At 41.1% G+C, this 16,176-nt stretch overlaps 1 protein-coding gene across 1 annotated transcript in view; it reads right to left on the reverse strand.

Annotated features, from left to right (window-relative positions):
- Nucleotides 1-16,176, reverse strand: part of KNL1 (kinetochore scaffold 1) — a 28,587-nt gene that overhangs the window by 3,230 nt on the left and 9,181 nt on the right. The window contains exons 10-23 of the mRNA XM_063332266.1: nucleotides 10,348-15,600; nucleotides 9,414-9,558; nucleotides 8,373-8,440; nucleotides 8,148-8,246; nucleotides 7,209-7,324; nucleotides 4,969-5,059; nucleotides 3,374-3,490; nucleotides 2,710-2,797; nucleotides 1,892-1,960; nucleotides 1,461-1,500; nucleotides 1,243-1,344; nucleotides 686-786; nucleotides 346-414; nucleotides 90-199 (exon numbers count right to left, since the gene is read on the reverse strand). Of these exons, the coding sequence (XP_063188336.1) occupies nucleotides 90-199; nucleotides 346-414; nucleotides 686-786; nucleotides 1,243-1,344; nucleotides 1,461-1,500; nucleotides 1,892-1,960; nucleotides 2,710-2,797; nucleotides 3,374-3,490; nucleotides 4,969-5,059; nucleotides 7,209-7,324; nucleotides 8,148-8,246; nucleotides 8,373-8,440; nucleotides 9,414-9,558; nucleotides 10,348-15,600 (6,468 nt within the window). The remainder of the gene's footprint in view (nucleotides 1-89; nucleotides 200-345; nucleotides 415-685; nucleotides 787-1,242; nucleotides 1,345-1,460; nucleotides 1,501-1,891; nucleotides 1,961-2,709; nucleotides 2,798-3,373; nucleotides 3,491-4,968; nucleotides 5,060-7,208; nucleotides 7,325-8,147; nucleotides 8,247-8,372; nucleotides 8,441-9,413; nucleotides 9,559-10,347; nucleotides 15,601-16,176) is intronic.

The raw sequence follows: 16,176 nt of genomic DNA on the forward strand, positions 1-16,176 counted from the left end.
AGATGCTTTTGCTCTCAGTATCAGCTCTATTCTCTGTGACAGAAAAGATTTAAGATGTTTCTCCAGAGCCCTTTTTCCTGGGATATTACCTGGGGCAAGTAGTACAGCGTGGAACACTTTTCCTGCCAGCATCCTTGACTTGCAATAAACTGGAAGATGAGTCTTTGGACTAAACATGAGGAGGGTGGAGCTTTTTCCTCTGTAATGCAAAAGAAAAACACGTTGCCAGAAATCTTTTAAAAGCCATACAGTAATACATTAGCGGATAACCCACACATTTACAGATGTCTTCCCCAAGAAGAGATTATCAGGGCAGCTACTTTCAAGCTACTCGAAAAATCTTACCGTCCAAGAGAGATTCAAAGTTCAGGCTAACTATCTTTCGGGAAGGATCTTCACCAAAAACATCACCATCTGAGAAGGAAAGGAAAAAAATGCAAACAGTAATTATTTCCATACTTAGTTCTGGAGTTACAGCTCATCCTCCTCAGAAACAGCCATTCATTACATACTTTCCTGAATTTTCACAGAAAGCACTGATAAACATATCGAAAGCGACTTCTCCTGCTGTTGTACGTTTTCTATTTCCCTTTAGCAGATCGTCACAAATATGGAAACTTTAAGTTTCTATTATGTAACTATTTAAGCTTTCAAATTCATAAAACCTACCAATTTTGCAACTTACCTATTGGGGGTCCAAACACAACTGTGAGTTCAATGGCATCATACAGAAAGTTAAAGACCGCCTGCTGTTCACTCCATTCGGTAATCTCCCACTCAGAGAAGCTAAAAAGAGGGGGGGGAAAACACCATCATCCTAACTTTCAACCAGCCAACCAACACAATTATCTGAAGGACAAAGATCAGATTATTAAGTGCACTTGCAGCTATTATCACATAATATACCAATGACATTTTCACTTTCCAACAGAATGTAAGAATCTGTTGGGAACACAAGCATAATACTATTCATTTTACATAAATGTTCATTTTGGAACTGGGGGCGAGTTGGCTATAGAAAGACTAAACAGAGTATCACTGCAAAGTAGTTAACAGAAAAACAGCGCATCACACGGGGAAGTTCCCCGAGGCTTTATGGCTTATCCCAGGCTGCGAGGAGATGGGCATCCAAAGATTTCCCAAATCAAATAACAAGAAAAACCCAAACCAGAAACATTTACATACAAACGCGAGGCCCCAGAACTAGCTGACAAAAATAAAACCTGGAGGTCTTTTCCTTACTCGTATCTCTCCAGAAGTTCCTGGCAGCTTTTTTCTTTTTCCTTTAGCTGGTTCATCTGAACGAGCATTTGCTCATTCTCAGCCTCCAGATCCGACAGTTCTCTGCAAAGAGAAGCCAACATGAGATGTAGCACACTGGTTAAAAGCACACCAACCCTCTAAAACCTGAATGTGCACATGTTATTTTTAAGCTCTTTAGACCCTCTTTGATACCTCACCTTTGAAGTTCCTCTTCTTGGGCTTGCAGGCTTTTCAATTCTAAGAGAAAGGGAAAAAAGCTATGAGAGAAGAGAGCAGCAGAGAAAGCCCCGACTTGCTCTGCAGTCACTGTGCTTAACAACAGGAAATATCTCAACTTGAGGGCTGTTACTCCTACCTGGATATAGATATGCGGTCAACTAAGATTAGTAATTATTGAACAATAAAGTGCCGAACATGACAGCCAATGCACATTCTTCAAGTCACACTGTACCAAGTTCAAAAGTTCCATTTTTCCAGAGGAAAAACAGTCCTTTTCATACATTAACATCTGTGTAATTAGCTATATCCAATGTGGAAAAGAAAGCAGTGGTGTTTGCATCCATGTCAGAATTAATATATCGGAATTTAAAAAACAAACCAAAAAGTGCCATTCAGCTGGTAGCATTACCTTTCCCTAGGTTTTTCCCTTCTGCTGTTTCATCACCGCAGTCTGCTTCCCATTCTTCCCAGTCAGAATCTATGGGAAAGAAGTATCAGGTCTCTGCAGAACTCCCAGATTCAAACTTAGATTCCATTTTATTTGTCTGTGGGTTCTATAAATCTTAGTATTTCAAAGCTAACTAAGAAAAATGTACAAAAAGCTGGAACGGTATCTACCAAAAACCTCAAAAAGTAACAGATAACAAGGAAAACTCCTTTTATTGCATTGTTTCAAAGTTGCTACTGTGCAATTGATTTCTGCTTAAGGCATTGGAAGAAAATTCAGTTGGAAGAAAAGAAGCAAAAATACAGAGAATATCATTATGCAGCAACACCAAGTACTGAGCGCAGCTTGTGCGAACACGGCTGAGCAAGTTTTAGAGCATCCAGCTACGATGCTGAAAATGGGACACTCCTGGAGTGCAAAGCTTAGTCTTGCCCACCAGCAGGATCGCTGGCAGGTTGTGCAGCCCTTCTGAACCGCGTGCTGCCAGCAGTTATGTGCCGTTATGGCTAGCAGATCTAGCCAGCTTGCTAACAGGTTCATAGACTACAATTATAATTCTGTATTTCAGCACAGATACACTCCTACTCTTCATGTGATGCGTGAGTGATTCCCATGAGACAGGCTTGCAGACACAAATGACGGCATTCCGGCCTAAGAAATACTTGCAACAAAGGAACTGTAAAATTCCAAGCAACCACCAAACACAGAATCTTGAACTGAGCAGCTCTGCAGAAAAATATAGAAATCAGCATACCAGTCACCAGTTTGGAAACACACACCTGCTTCCAGAGCAACAAGACAGCTCTCCGCTTCCTTGATCAATTCATCCACCTTCTCCATTCTTGACCGTAGCTTTTCATGTTGTTCCTAAGATGGGAAAATTGTAAGTCAATGACATTTTTTAAAAAGCTGAATTGTCTTCTGGGACCACCATGTGGATCTTTGCTTGCTAAGAAACCAATTAAAGAATCTGTGATTAGAACGAAGAGGCAGACTGACAAACACTAAGGCAGTAGCTGTGAGTAAGAACGTACTTGATATGGAACAATGTGTCTTTCCTAATGACTTTCCTTATGAAGGGGTAAGATGAGACATGGAAATAAATAAATTCATCTGCATTTCCTTGTTAGTTACTAAAATTGATGTTACTGCAGTATGAAGAGCTGATTTCTGATGGCATTTCCTTTAATATTCCCATTTTTCACTGTTTCTTTAATTGCCAAAACCCTTAGGCAGAAGGTTCCCGTGGTGTAAGTGCAAGAAAGTCACTGTCCCGATGGGCATATAAATGAAAGGGAAGTATGTTTAATAAGAAGGAAACTTTCAAGAGAATGCACGCTTACATACAATAATTAGGCTTGACAGTCAAAAAAAGGATGAAATATGGTAAAGTTCCTTTTTTTTTTTTTGAAGCTAAAGCCCTGCAGCCTTGCGGCACTTTACCTGCGCGCTCTGCAGCAGTTTGCTGTACAATGTCGCTTTCTCGTTGTGAGCCAAGATTTTACTCTCCTTGGTGAAATAGGATTTCATTTTGTTCAATTCTGCTCCAAAGCTCTTCAGCTGCAATGAGTGGAAAATACAGAAAAGTGAATGGGAATGTGCAACACAAGATTGTTCAACTGACCCTTTAGACTCTTTCTCCCTTCTCTGCTCCTCCAAATATCCCATTTCTCTAGTAGCAGTATTACATGACACTTGCAAATTAAATCAAATTTAAGACTGGACAATCCCTGTAAATTCAAGCACAGTCGCCTACTAAAGTAACTGATTTTATTCGCAAAGACCCAACAAGATTTTTACTCAAATAGGGAGCTGCACAAATAACTAAAGATATGCTTCTACCAAAAACCAGAGCAATTTCAGTCAATACATCGGATGTCTCTCCTCCCAGTTGTTCGAGACATGTATTTAGAACGCTTGCCCCATTTCAGTCAAGGAGGCTAACTGGAATACCCACGGAAGTCCAGGCAGAACCCAAACCACGAGTAGTAAAGCTTAAAATCTCTTTTAACAGAACATAGCTACAGATCATGCAGTTCCATGTTTTCTCTGACAGCTGTCACTCCAGAAGCTGCAGAGGAACGTACAGAAAGCTTTTGTCTACAATGTTTGCCATCTGCCTGTTTCCACTAGGTGGTATCATTCTAAGTGTAGTGTGTAGAGATTTGCTTAATAAGCTTTCAAATTTGTTATTCTTAGCTAAGGGTTCTAGGTGCTTTCATTGTTCATAAGCACAATTCTTCCCAAATCTAGTTAAGAACCTAGCCTCTGTGATATCCTATATCAATCTAATTATGAACTATGAAAAATACTGTCTTTTATCAATTTTGAGACTTTATTTTCATTGAATAGATTTTTATTCTTGGCATTAAACCCACAGAAAACAGAATCTCTTCATCTAACTTCTCAGTTCTGGCTGGGATACTTTCATAATACTTCTGGGTTTTAAATGCAAATGTCTTTGCTGTACTTTTCTGTGCCCATAATCATTAACATTCTCCTTTAAATACCCTCTGGCTTCCTCTTTTGTTTTGGCACACAACAACATTGTTACACTCCAAATCCCCTATGCAGTTTTATTTTCTGTTCATTTTATGTCTTGCAACGTCACACGTCTTTCTGAACTAAATAAGCACTTAAGTTAATGGCCAATTCTGCACCAATGAAGCACCAGAGCCTCTTCTGTAAGAGCAGTTCATTTTTTCCTCCCAAAGTTGCACTGTTTGCTTAGGCCCCTCTAGTTTCTCTTCTCTTTTCTGCCCTCAACTAATCTGAATTATCAACTTGAATTATCAAGTTTTTCTGGTTTATAACAACATATTCCCTCTAATATATTTAAAGGGCACATATCCTTGCATTCTCCTGACGTATTAGAAGATCTCATAGCAGTTGTCCATTCAGAAAATATTTTGCTTTGTATCACCTGCCTCCCTACTGTGATTCTGTGACCATTCTGGTTCTTATTTTATTTAAATACATAAATTAACCTTAATTCTTCATTATGTAAGAAACAACATTATCTCTTCATGCAGTATTACCTCTTCATCAGAGCAGGTTCTCATTACTTCCCACAAACTCTTGTTCACATTCACCAGGAGTTCATCTTGGATATTTGCATACACTTTTAACCTGAAATGTGGAAAAAAAAGTTGAAAGGAAGTCCTGTTGCAACTGCACCGAGCACATAAAGCAGCACGCTGGTAGTTGGGTCTTACATCTTGGAGACACCTTCTAAAGCCTTAAATAAATGGGGCCCGTGTTTGTTAAACTCTAGCACATAGTATAAAGTTCATTTCCTATAGTCTTTGTGTGGAGGGCAGGTCCGAAGAGGAGGTAGAGAGCTAGAGAGCCAAAGAAATAGGAAGTGGTGCTAACGAGGCTGGGAAAAATCTTACCACTGATTCTGAATTTTATCATAAAACTTGTTTCTGCAAAATAAGTTGTAAAAGGCATAAAGAATCAGGCCAGAAGTGACCTTCAGATAAGAAAATAAGTCATGTAACTGTATTTCAATCTAATAAACACTGGAAGATTGGAACAACAGATCGTAACCTGTTACAATCCTGCTTTCTATGTTTGAGCATTTTTGATATAATTTGAAAAATTTTACTCCAACTCTTCTGATGTGCAACCGAAACACCATTATAGAATCATAGAATCATAGGGTTGGCAGGGCCCTCTGGAGATCATCTAGTCCAGCCCCCTGCCAGAGCAGGGTCACCCAGAGCAGGTGGCACAGGAACGCGTCCAGGCGGGTTTGGGATGTCTCCAGAGACGGAGACTCGCCCACCTCTCTGGGCAGCCTGTGCCAGGGCTCTGCCACCCTCACAGCAAAGAAGTTCCTCCTCGTGTTCAGGTGGAGCTTCCTATGCTCAAGTTTGTGCCCGTTCCCCCTTGTCCTGTCCCTGGGCACCACTGAGAAGAGCCTGGCCCCATCCTCCTGACACCCCCCCTTTCAGTATTTACAAGCCTTGGTAAGATCTCCCCCCTCAGTCGTCTTTTTTCCAGACTGAAGAGACCCAAATCCCTCAGCCTTTCTTCATCAGAGAGGTGTTCCAGTCCCCTCAGCATCTTGGTAGCCCTTTGCTCTCCCCTCTCCAGCAGTTCCCTGTCCTCCTTGACCCGGGGAGCCCAGAGCTGGACACAGTACTCCAGCTGTGCCCTCCCCAGGGCAGAGCAGAGGGGGAGGATGACCTCCCTCCACCTGCTGGCCACACTCTTCTTGATGCCCCCCAGGATGCCACCGGCCTTTTTGGCCACAAGGGCCCATTGCTGACTCATGGTCACCCTGTTGTCCCCCAGGACTCCCAGGTTTCTTCCCACCGAGCTGCTCTCCAGCAGGTCACCCCCAACCTGTCCTGGTGCGGGGGGTTATTCCTCCCCAGGTGCAGCACCCTGCGCTTGCCCTGGTTGAATTTGATAAGGTTCCTCTTTGCCCAGATCTCTCTGGATGGTGGCACAGCTTTCTGGGGTGTCAGCCACCCCCCCCACCTTTGTGTCATCAGCAAACTTGCTGAGGGTGCGCTCTGTCCCCTCGTCCAGGTCATTGATGAATATATTGAAGAGGACTGGGCCCAGTACTGACCCCTGGGGAACACCACTTGTCACTGACCTCCAACTAGACTCTGTGTCCCTAATCACCACCCTCTGAGCTCTGTCTTTCAACCAGTTCTCTATCCACCCTACTGTTCATTCATCAAGCCCACTCTTCCTAAGCTTCCCTATGAGGATGCTGTGGAAGACTGTGTCAAACGCCTTGCTTAAGTCAAGGTAGACCACATCTACCGCCCTCCCCTCATCTATCCATCCAGTCACGCCATCATAGAAGATGATCTAGAGACTATCAGATTAGTCAGACATGATTTCCCCTCGGTGAATCCATGTCGAGTATTTCTGATAGCTTTCTTTTCCTCCACATGCCTTGAGATGATGCCCAGAACGAGCTGTTCCATCATCTTTCCAGGGATGGAGGTGAGGCTGACCGGCCTGTAGTTCCCCAGCTCCTCCTTCTTGCCCTTTCTGAAGACTGGACTTAGTAAAAGATAAATTACTTGAGGAAAATCAAACTTTAATTATCTCCATAACCACAACTCCTCCCCAAGAGTTAGCCCTATACCATCTGAATCTGTAATAAACTGGCTGCCAGCATGAAGTAGGTTAACTATAATTTTTTTATTTTTCCTGTATGTAGTGTATGAACTGTCTTCAGGCCACTTTGCATGCAACCAGAGCTGAAAAAATAAAATTACTGATATACTCTGACTGAAAAAACACTTACTCGTCTATCTTCTGAGAAAGGGCCTGGCAATCTTCCTCATAAATACGCAGCTTGGGGCGATAAATGTATTGGCTGTAAATGAGGTCTTCTGGAGTAGGTGGTGCACTGACTGCACACTGGGGAAAAACAGAGGGGAAGATTGTGAAGAAAAAGAAAAAAAAGATGCATATTTTTCAGAAACTGTAACTTCCAATTAAGTCATGTACAGGAGCCAGTAAAAGACTCGGAAGCTTTATTTTTGCAAACAGAAACATTACACAGCCCTGTGTTCAGGACGATTGCAAAGTAAGATTATTGCCTTACTGGTAGTAACTTGGTGCTGAGCGAGTGGTACTTGTCTGCACACAAAAAAATAGTTCCCATGTCTACACGAATTCAGCGGAGACCTTTTGGGATAAAGATACTGAACCTGGGTTCAGGCAGAACAGACTTAAGGGGAAGAAATAAAGAGTAGTAATGTCATGGTGAAGCACTTAAGAGGGAGAAAGTAGAAGAGGTAGGAGGAGGCAGAACAGCATTTCAGGGTTCTGATTTCAGTGGCTGATGGACATGGTAAGAAGATAAAGTGAAAAGGTTAGACTGAGCTTCTAATTCTAACTTTCAAAATTATCACCCATAAAACAAGTTAAAAAGGCAAGAATTGCCGTATTTATCCAAGAACAGATAATCCTGAATATATGGTATTTCGTTAACAGATTGAAATCTATTCTGTTTCTCAGTACCGAGCAAAAAAAGCATCAGACTTTTCGGAAGTGAACAAGCAAAGAGAGAGGAGGAAGCACGCAGGGTCTAACACACTTGTCAAGGCGGAACTGACTTCTGGCTTAACTCATTTAAAGGCCTTTAATACAAACTGGTTAGTTGATAGAAATTTTTTTTAAAAAAGACAAATATAATTTAAGGTCAATTATATCATTATCTCAAAGGACAGATACTCACATTGGCTGGAACATGGCTATGCCGGGGCTTCTGAATCGTAACATGGACTTGAAGAAGTGTAAAAAACTCCCCAACTGTGATAACACCATTCTGAAATTTCTGTAAAGATTAGGGAAAACGTCCGGGTAAGTACATTTTTCAAGCAAGAACGCTTACTTGCATATATGCGCACAAGTATTTTTCCTGTTAGGACAAGAAGTTAGCATCTTTCAGCTGTTTACGTACCTCCCGTAAGTTATCTTCACAAATGCTGTCTGTGAGAAGCAGAGACTCCATCTGACTGCTCCGCTGAACTAGCCAGGAAAAACAAAAGGGGGATATTGCTGGGGTTAATAATATTCTTACAGAAATACATACCTAAGTTCATTAGCTTTGGAAAAAAAACTATTTTAATGTAGAGTTTGACCTTTCTGTGCATTTCCAGCGCTGAATGAAGTCATTGAGGAAACAACTACTTGTGACAAATAAGCCGGACTAGATTAAGAATCTAATGTAGAATAAAGTCTGTGTCAGAGCAGTAACGAAATGACAGAGTTCACTTTTCTATGGGAGGAAAGCCACATGTAACACACTAAAAAGTAATGAAAGTGAAGAAGGGCTCCAACCAGTTTGCAGAGGGCATCCTGCATAGACTGAGCTTTCAAGGTGAAAACACGGCATTCGAGTTCTGAGCCAACAAGGGCTAGTTTCTCACTCAAAGGAAGGAGCCCAGCTTCTACTGGATAAGGCACATGCTTTCATGGTTGCAGAGGGCCAAATTGGAATTGGTTTTGTGAATAGAAGCAAGATATCACTTATCAGATGATTGGCAGATTTCTGCCTCATTGCTAGGTATCAGCTAATTAGCAAGAGCTAATTAAACCTGGGGGCTGTATCTGCTTAGAGCCTGTCCCTGCAACGCGCTCTGAGGAGTCTTTTTCCAAGAGCGCAGCGCTGAGACACGCAGACTCATTTTGCACAGAACCAGCTTAAAATCATCTTTGGGCCAGCAGAGTTTGAGATGGGGCTTCAAACTGCCTCATCAGCCCAACTTGCCCTTGAAACTAAACCTGGACTTAAACTCTGCTCCTTTTTCTTCCCATCCCGGTTTTCCTTGAACAGCTTGGACTCCTAGCCAGAATGTAAACCACTGACGGGCCGGGTGGGAAGCTGTGACACAGGCATTCAAGGCCTTTCCCAAATGAAATAAATACTACGGCCAGGGCTCTGCCTTGATTAAGTGTAAAGAACACGAGTTTCAGACTGTTATCACAAAGGAAGTCTTACTTGTTAATTCCGTGTCAGCTTTAACAGAATCCAGAGAGCTGCTGGTGCTGGCATGAGTACAGTCAGGGCTTTTAGCCGCCAGATTTGGAGGGTCTTCACCTTCACGAACTTCTACTTGGCTCTGAGACACAGCGCCAAAAGTAACCTAATATTAGCAAGTTTGAAAACAAGGAAATATTAAGAGTGCTCTATGAAACAATGCAGGAGTAAGTCAATCAGCAGTTTATTGTAGCTGTTTCTTGACATTCAGAATTGTTTCATTTTTAGTATCAGCACATTTTGTATCTAATCAGCATGACAAACCAGTGTGTAGCTAGTTAAGCCATTTCCTATGATGCCACACAGGAAGTAAAGCTGCAAAATCCTTCATTCATTCCTCAAAGCAGTCGCCACCACAGCACCCTCTTCCACCTTTTGGAACTAGAAAGTTTCTACTGATGATGTACAAACCTATTTTTAAAGTGAGATTAATGTTCCCTATTTGCACAGATTTTCTTGATTCAGCTGAGCTGCAATTTGTGCTGTCTATAAAAAAACTAATTTAAACTTAACATCCATGTTTGGACTTTAAATAATTACTTTAGGTCTTACTCATTGTCCTTCAGCAACATCTAGCAAATAGTTGAGTTCAGAGGACTAAGAGTATTTCGTTGCGAAAGGATTAAAAGGACACTATGGAGAGAGTGATTTACAATTGACTTATCCCTTATCCTGTCTGTTGTGTGTGGCTCAGGAAAGTTGCACAGATCAACCTGATTGTTCTATTTTGGCAAAACAATGAAAAATACGGGGAATGACATAGCAAAATGACCGCAAACTGGTAGTTAAGAGAAACAAGAAAACTTACCAATAGATCTGCTTACACCCCAAAATTTAAACAAAAGTCCCGCCTGTTAGTGCTGACTGTATCTTTATAACGATCGATTAGGCTCACCTGCAAGTCTTGGGTGGCCTCACCATCCAAGTTTTCATCCCTCTTCACCTTCTTTGGACTTTGAAGATCCTCCTTATCTTCTTCCAAAGCTCTTTTTGTGTTGTTGCAAGTTTTTGTCTCTTCAAATTGATTCTCTTCATTGGGGGAGATTTCTTTTTGGCTTATCTCATTGCAAGCATTTTCCACGAGTTCAGAGCTCACAGATTCATTTGAATCCATTTCTTCTAGGCAGACGGGAAGAAATTCTTCTGCTATAAACTGAGAAGGGCTGAAGTTCTGCCTACTAGATGTGCTGGTACCTGGGGCTTCACCAGGTTTTTCACCTACTTCTGAATCTGGTGCTTCTCTTTTGTCTGAAGATTTTGCATTTATGTCTTGTACACTAGAAACAGAAGGATTTCTTCTGTTCGGTAATTTAGGCTGGAAGATGCCTAGAGGGATATTTATTCCTTGGTATTTATCTTTAAGTGCCATGCCTAAATTTGCATCTATGGGAGCAGCTCCAGATTCAAGACCTGTGTTTTCCTGCTCTTTATTATCAAATAAATTATTTGGTTCATTTACAGTATTTTTTCCTAACCTCAAGGTATCCTGTGGCTGAATTGATTTGGGCAATTGGTCAGAAAAAGCAGTTTCAGAAACAGAGAGAACCGCAGATTTCCTTCTAATATTTTTCAGTTTTGAACAAACATTTAAAATACCTGATAATTCAGGTGCAAGAGTAGGATCTGTTTGATCTCTTGGACTGTCACTGACCAAACATTGCTCAGTTTGTTCAGAGTTTATTTGAAAGTCTTTTGGAGGTGTCTCCCCTTCAGCTGGCAGTCCCTCATTTTCCTTTGATTCCTTGTTACAAACTGCAGCAAGGCTTCCTCCAGCCAAGCCTGAATCTGTACCTAAATCTTCACGTCTAGATAAATCATCTTGCAATACTTGGTTTCTCTGAGCACTACGTGCATCTGAAGAAGCCTTCAAAGAATCTGATTGCTGGGTGGGAAGCGAAACACTGGATACCAAATCACCACTTTCTTCACTGCAATCCATGGTCCCGTTACTTGGAAGCTTGAAAGATACTCTCTCTGATTTCAGGTTTTCTGGCGGTATGAGATCCTGCTGACTGTTCATGGGGACAGAATTATCTGTGGGAAGGTCGAGATCCTGTGGTGTCTTCACACCCATAGTCTCTTCTGGCCGTGAGACAGAAGAAGTGGAATCTGGTCTCAAAGTTGCGCCACTGGGGACTTTGAGAGCTCCTTTCTCGCTAGGGAATGCTGGGGCTGATGAAGCAGAAGGGGCAATGCTGGTCTTATCCTTAGACTTTGTGTGATATTCACCCTTCAGGTCATTTGTGTGCGGAGAATCTATTTCATCTCTGCCAGACAGCAACGCACTATGCAAGTCTGGTTTCTGAGTGCTTTTATGTGACACTTCTTGGTTCTCAAATCCATTAATGTTGTTATTAACAGCAATAGTATGGGATGCAGTTATTTCCATATCATCTTGGTTGTGGGTAAACACAATGGTTTTATCAGGAGGAACTGCAGAAGTGGCTGGAATGGACACTCTGTTCTGTACATCAATTTCACCACTTAATACAGCTGTATGAGTTTTAGTGATCTCCATATCCTCAGCCAAAGTAAAAATGACAGTTTTGCTCTCTGGACAGGAGGCTGTTTCAACCTGCTTAGCCAGGTTTAGTCTATCCTCACAAAAGACGCTTTCAATACTTTCATCAACAGAGTGAGACTCAGTCATTTCCATGTCAGCCTGGTAACTCGTAAACATAATTGTGGAACTTAAAGGAACAGACTGTTTGGGTTGCCTACCTTGCAGATAATTTTCTTCCAGAGCTGCATTATGGGTTTTAGTGATTTCCATGTCATCCATAGCAAACGTAGTAGCTTCGCTATTTGAAAGTGCTTGCCGTCCAGCCTCCTTATCCAAGGTTGGTTTAGCATCACATACAACTTTGACGGTATTTTTATCAGCAGAGCAAGACTCGGTAATGTCCATGTCAGCCTGGCTACTCGTGAAAAAAACAGTTTTAACAGGATGAGCTGAAGAGACAGAATGAAGCTCTCCTTCATTTCGCGAGACAATTTCATGGCCTATTGCAGCCGTATGGCTCTCTGTGATCTCCATGTCATTATTCTCATCATTCAGTGAAAACAGAACAGTCCTTTCCCCTGTTGTTCCCTTCAAGCTTTTCCGTCCAGCCCTTTTAGCCATGGCAAGCATCCCCTGAGATGCGGCCTTTTGCATAGATTCATCAATTGCAACAGTATTGAGTCTACTTATTTCCATGTCATCACTGTAGGTAAAAAAACAAGTTTTATCTCCAGAAATTAAGGATATGTCATCATTTGAACTTTTACGCTGCAAAATTATTTTGTTTTCTGCTGAAACTGTATGGCTTCTGGTGATGTCCATATCAGCATCTTCTGAAAATATGGTCGTTTTCTCACCTGCAAAAGGCAAATGTTTTAAACCAGTCATGGTTAACATTTTCTTGCCAGATACCAAGTAGTACACATCGCACGTGGCCTGCTCCTGATTATTTGTCATCATGGCCCCTTTTTTTAAGGACATTATTTTATTTTCATCTTGAACAAGGTATCCTGGTACTGCTTTTCTTTCTGATAAAACAGCATTGATGATGTAATCAGGAGCCACTGTTGCACTGTTTCCAGTCAAGTCCATGTTTTCACCAGAAGGAAACACAACTGACTTTTCTGAAAACGAAGGCAAGTGGGAACTTCCCTTACGTGGTTCACACGCATTGGCTCGTAACGGCTCTTCAGCACCCCTCAAGGGCAGGCCATCAACCGAGTGAGGATTTTTAAAACCCTCTTCAGAAGAAATTGTTTTACCAATTGAAAAATCTCTCTCAGAATCTACTCGAGTTGGCAATACTTTGTTTACTACCCTCATAGTATGGGGTTTCTCTTGCCTGGCTGAGTTTTGGCAATTTGCATTTATTCCTAATATTGTTCCAAGTTGTTCATTTCCTTTCATTCCAGTGGGAGCGGGCTCATTACTGGAAATAAACAAACCACTTGGAGCCAAAGGAGTAACAGTTTGCATATTTGTGTTCATTTTCAAATCCCCACGTTCTCTTCCTGGAGTCTGACTTGTGATATCTCCACCAGAAAACTGGAAGGTCTGGTTTTGCAGCTGCTTGGATATTTCATTATTTTGGTTATGATTATTTTCGTATTCTTGTACTGTATTAATAGGGGCAACATCAAAGGCAGCAGGATGAGTTTTGGTTATGTCCATGGTTTGATCATCTGAAAACACGCCCATTTTGTCACTTGTGCAGAAAACTGAAGCATTTAGAAGCTTTTTTCCCAAAGCTTGTGATGTAACAACTTTTTGACTTTGCAAAGACATGAATGCAGAGGTGTCGGTGACAATACTCTCAGGGACTTCTCTCTTTTGCTCTTGTAATGGACGCACGCTCTTTGCACAGGAACTTGGACCACTTGCCTGAAAGTATGTTTTTCCAAGCTTCTTATCAACCACTATCACTTCAAGATCTTCAGTATTCATTTCTATAGCCTGGCTTCTTTTAATATTCCTAGTGATACTGGTCACCTCAAGATTTTCTTTGTCCGTATCTAAAGAATTTGCAGCTTCACTGACATTTTTGTTCTGGTTCTTTCTTGGAATTATTTTACAATGCATTTGTTTTGCTTCTGCAGTTATCCCATTGCTTTGATCATCGATGACAACAGCGTGGCATTTAGTTATTTCCATTTCTTCCTGTTCATTTAAATTGAGAGATGTAGATCTGCTATCAAGAAAATGAGGTTTGTGGGTGACAGAGGAGAACACTGCAGCAGCAGATTCATTTTCAACGTTCTTTCCATCCTCCTTGACCATACAGGTTTTAGTCAAGTCCATATCTTCTCCTGAGAATATTACTGTCTTCTCACCTGGCAGGGAAACAGGTTGAGAGTTTGCTAGTCTGTGCTGAAGTCTGCTCTTAGAAACACCGGCAGGCACTGAATTTGTACATGAATCCAAACTAACATTCACTGAAGCAGTCCTGTGATCTTGGGTCACTTTTTCGATTTGTTCACCTGAGCCTGTAGATAGTTCAAGTGCGCTATTTTTATATGACACAGAAGCTCGATTATCTAAAGATGTTAGACTCTTTGTGATGTCCCCGTCACCATGTGCTGGACGTCTGTTTTCCGCTAGCAAAGGGTTGGTATTAACTGGCTTTTCAAAAGTTCTGTGATGTGAACCGTTCATTTCTTTGGTACTGTCACTATAGATTACATCTGTATAATTCCCAGTAATTTCCATGTCATCACATTTAGAAAAAACAAGAGTTTTATCACCTCGGAATACAGTCTCAGATGAAATGGATCCTGGGATGGAAGATGTTCTTCTGGCCTCTTGTTTAACAGTTCGTGGCACTGTAGGATCTCGTCTGTCTGCAACAGTTACTTTTTTGTCTGTACAAAGTTGAGGGTCCTGCTGAACAGTTAAGTGCTGATTAGTTGCTCTCTTTAATATAGGATTATCTAACTCTGTGGACGGGAAATCCTTTTTGAAGTTTAGACTTTGATTCCCAACGCTGGAGAAGGGAAAAGACATTTTTGCAGTGTGACTAGTTGTCATATCCATTCCATCATCTACGAATGCCTCAGTAACATCCCCACACAGTAATTGCTCTGGTGGAGCTTCACAACCACCAGAAAACATAGCTTTGACATCAGATGCCTGGCATTTTGTCATTTCCATTCCATCATCTTGCCCTCTAAAGACTTTTGTTACATTGCAGGTGTCCGATGGTTCATTGGAATGTATAAATTCCACTGATGATCGTGCCATGTCTTCTGAGACTTGTGGTGGGACAAAAAAAACATTCTCTTTTTCAGGTCCCCCAATAGGATTAAGTGCCTTTTCATTTGACTTCAAGCTCATCAAAAATTCATTGAAATTTATTTTTTTTACAGTAGTAGCATCTTCCTTCTGTTCAAAAGATGGACACAAATGGTTTGTAGGGTCAGAGAAAAAAACAGATTCTTCGCTGGTTTCTGCCTTTCCATTATTAGAGTTTAACCCAGCTAGAAACGATGTGATATCTATCTTCTCAGTTGTGTCAGCTTGATTGTTTTTCAGGTTACGTGTAATCACTGCAGTGTGACTAGCTGTCATATCCATTTCATTTTCATCAGAAAAGATGAGGGTGGTGTCAAGCCTATTGGTTCTTTGAATGGCGTTGTCTGCATCATGCCACTAGAAAAAAAAACAAAAAAAAAAAAAGAGGAAGAAGTTACAGTTACTGACACTTTAAACAAATGATCCAATAGTTTATTCTATTTAAAACAGAAGTCAACTAATGCAGTCCTAAGGTTATAGCTCTATCTTTACATCTTTTTTTGGAAAAAAAAATTATCGATTTCAGTCCTCCTCAATAAGCAATAGGACATTCAAGAAAAGGACAACTGATCATATTACAGCATATCATATTTAAATCACTTTTTTGGAAAGACTGTGTCTCAGTTTTACTGCTGGGCAAAGACTTCATATCTAGACATATCTTGGTAAGCATGGAACAATTACTGAGTCTTACGGATCTGTATTTTCTAAATCTCTACAGTGCAGTCTCCACCCTTCCCTTCCCCCAGCTGCAGGCAAAAACCTTGCCCAGCTTATCATGCATGTGCCCCAAAGCAGCAGCACCAAGGTGGTATGCTTGGTGTATGTGTGTGGTTTAAAAGACTTATTTTTTTAAAAAAAATAAATTGGCAGTAACAAGTTATAATACTATATTTAATCAAATATAATGAATATATTGATTAAGAACAGCTT

The sequence above is a fragment of the Chroicocephalus ridibundus genome, chromosome 4, assembly GCF_963924245.1.
Source record: "Chroicocephalus ridibundus chromosome 4, bChrRid1.1, whole genome shotgun sequence".
Taxonomy (NCBI): domain Eukaryota; kingdom Metazoa; phylum Chordata; class Aves; order Charadriiformes; family Laridae; genus Chroicocephalus; species Chroicocephalus ridibundus.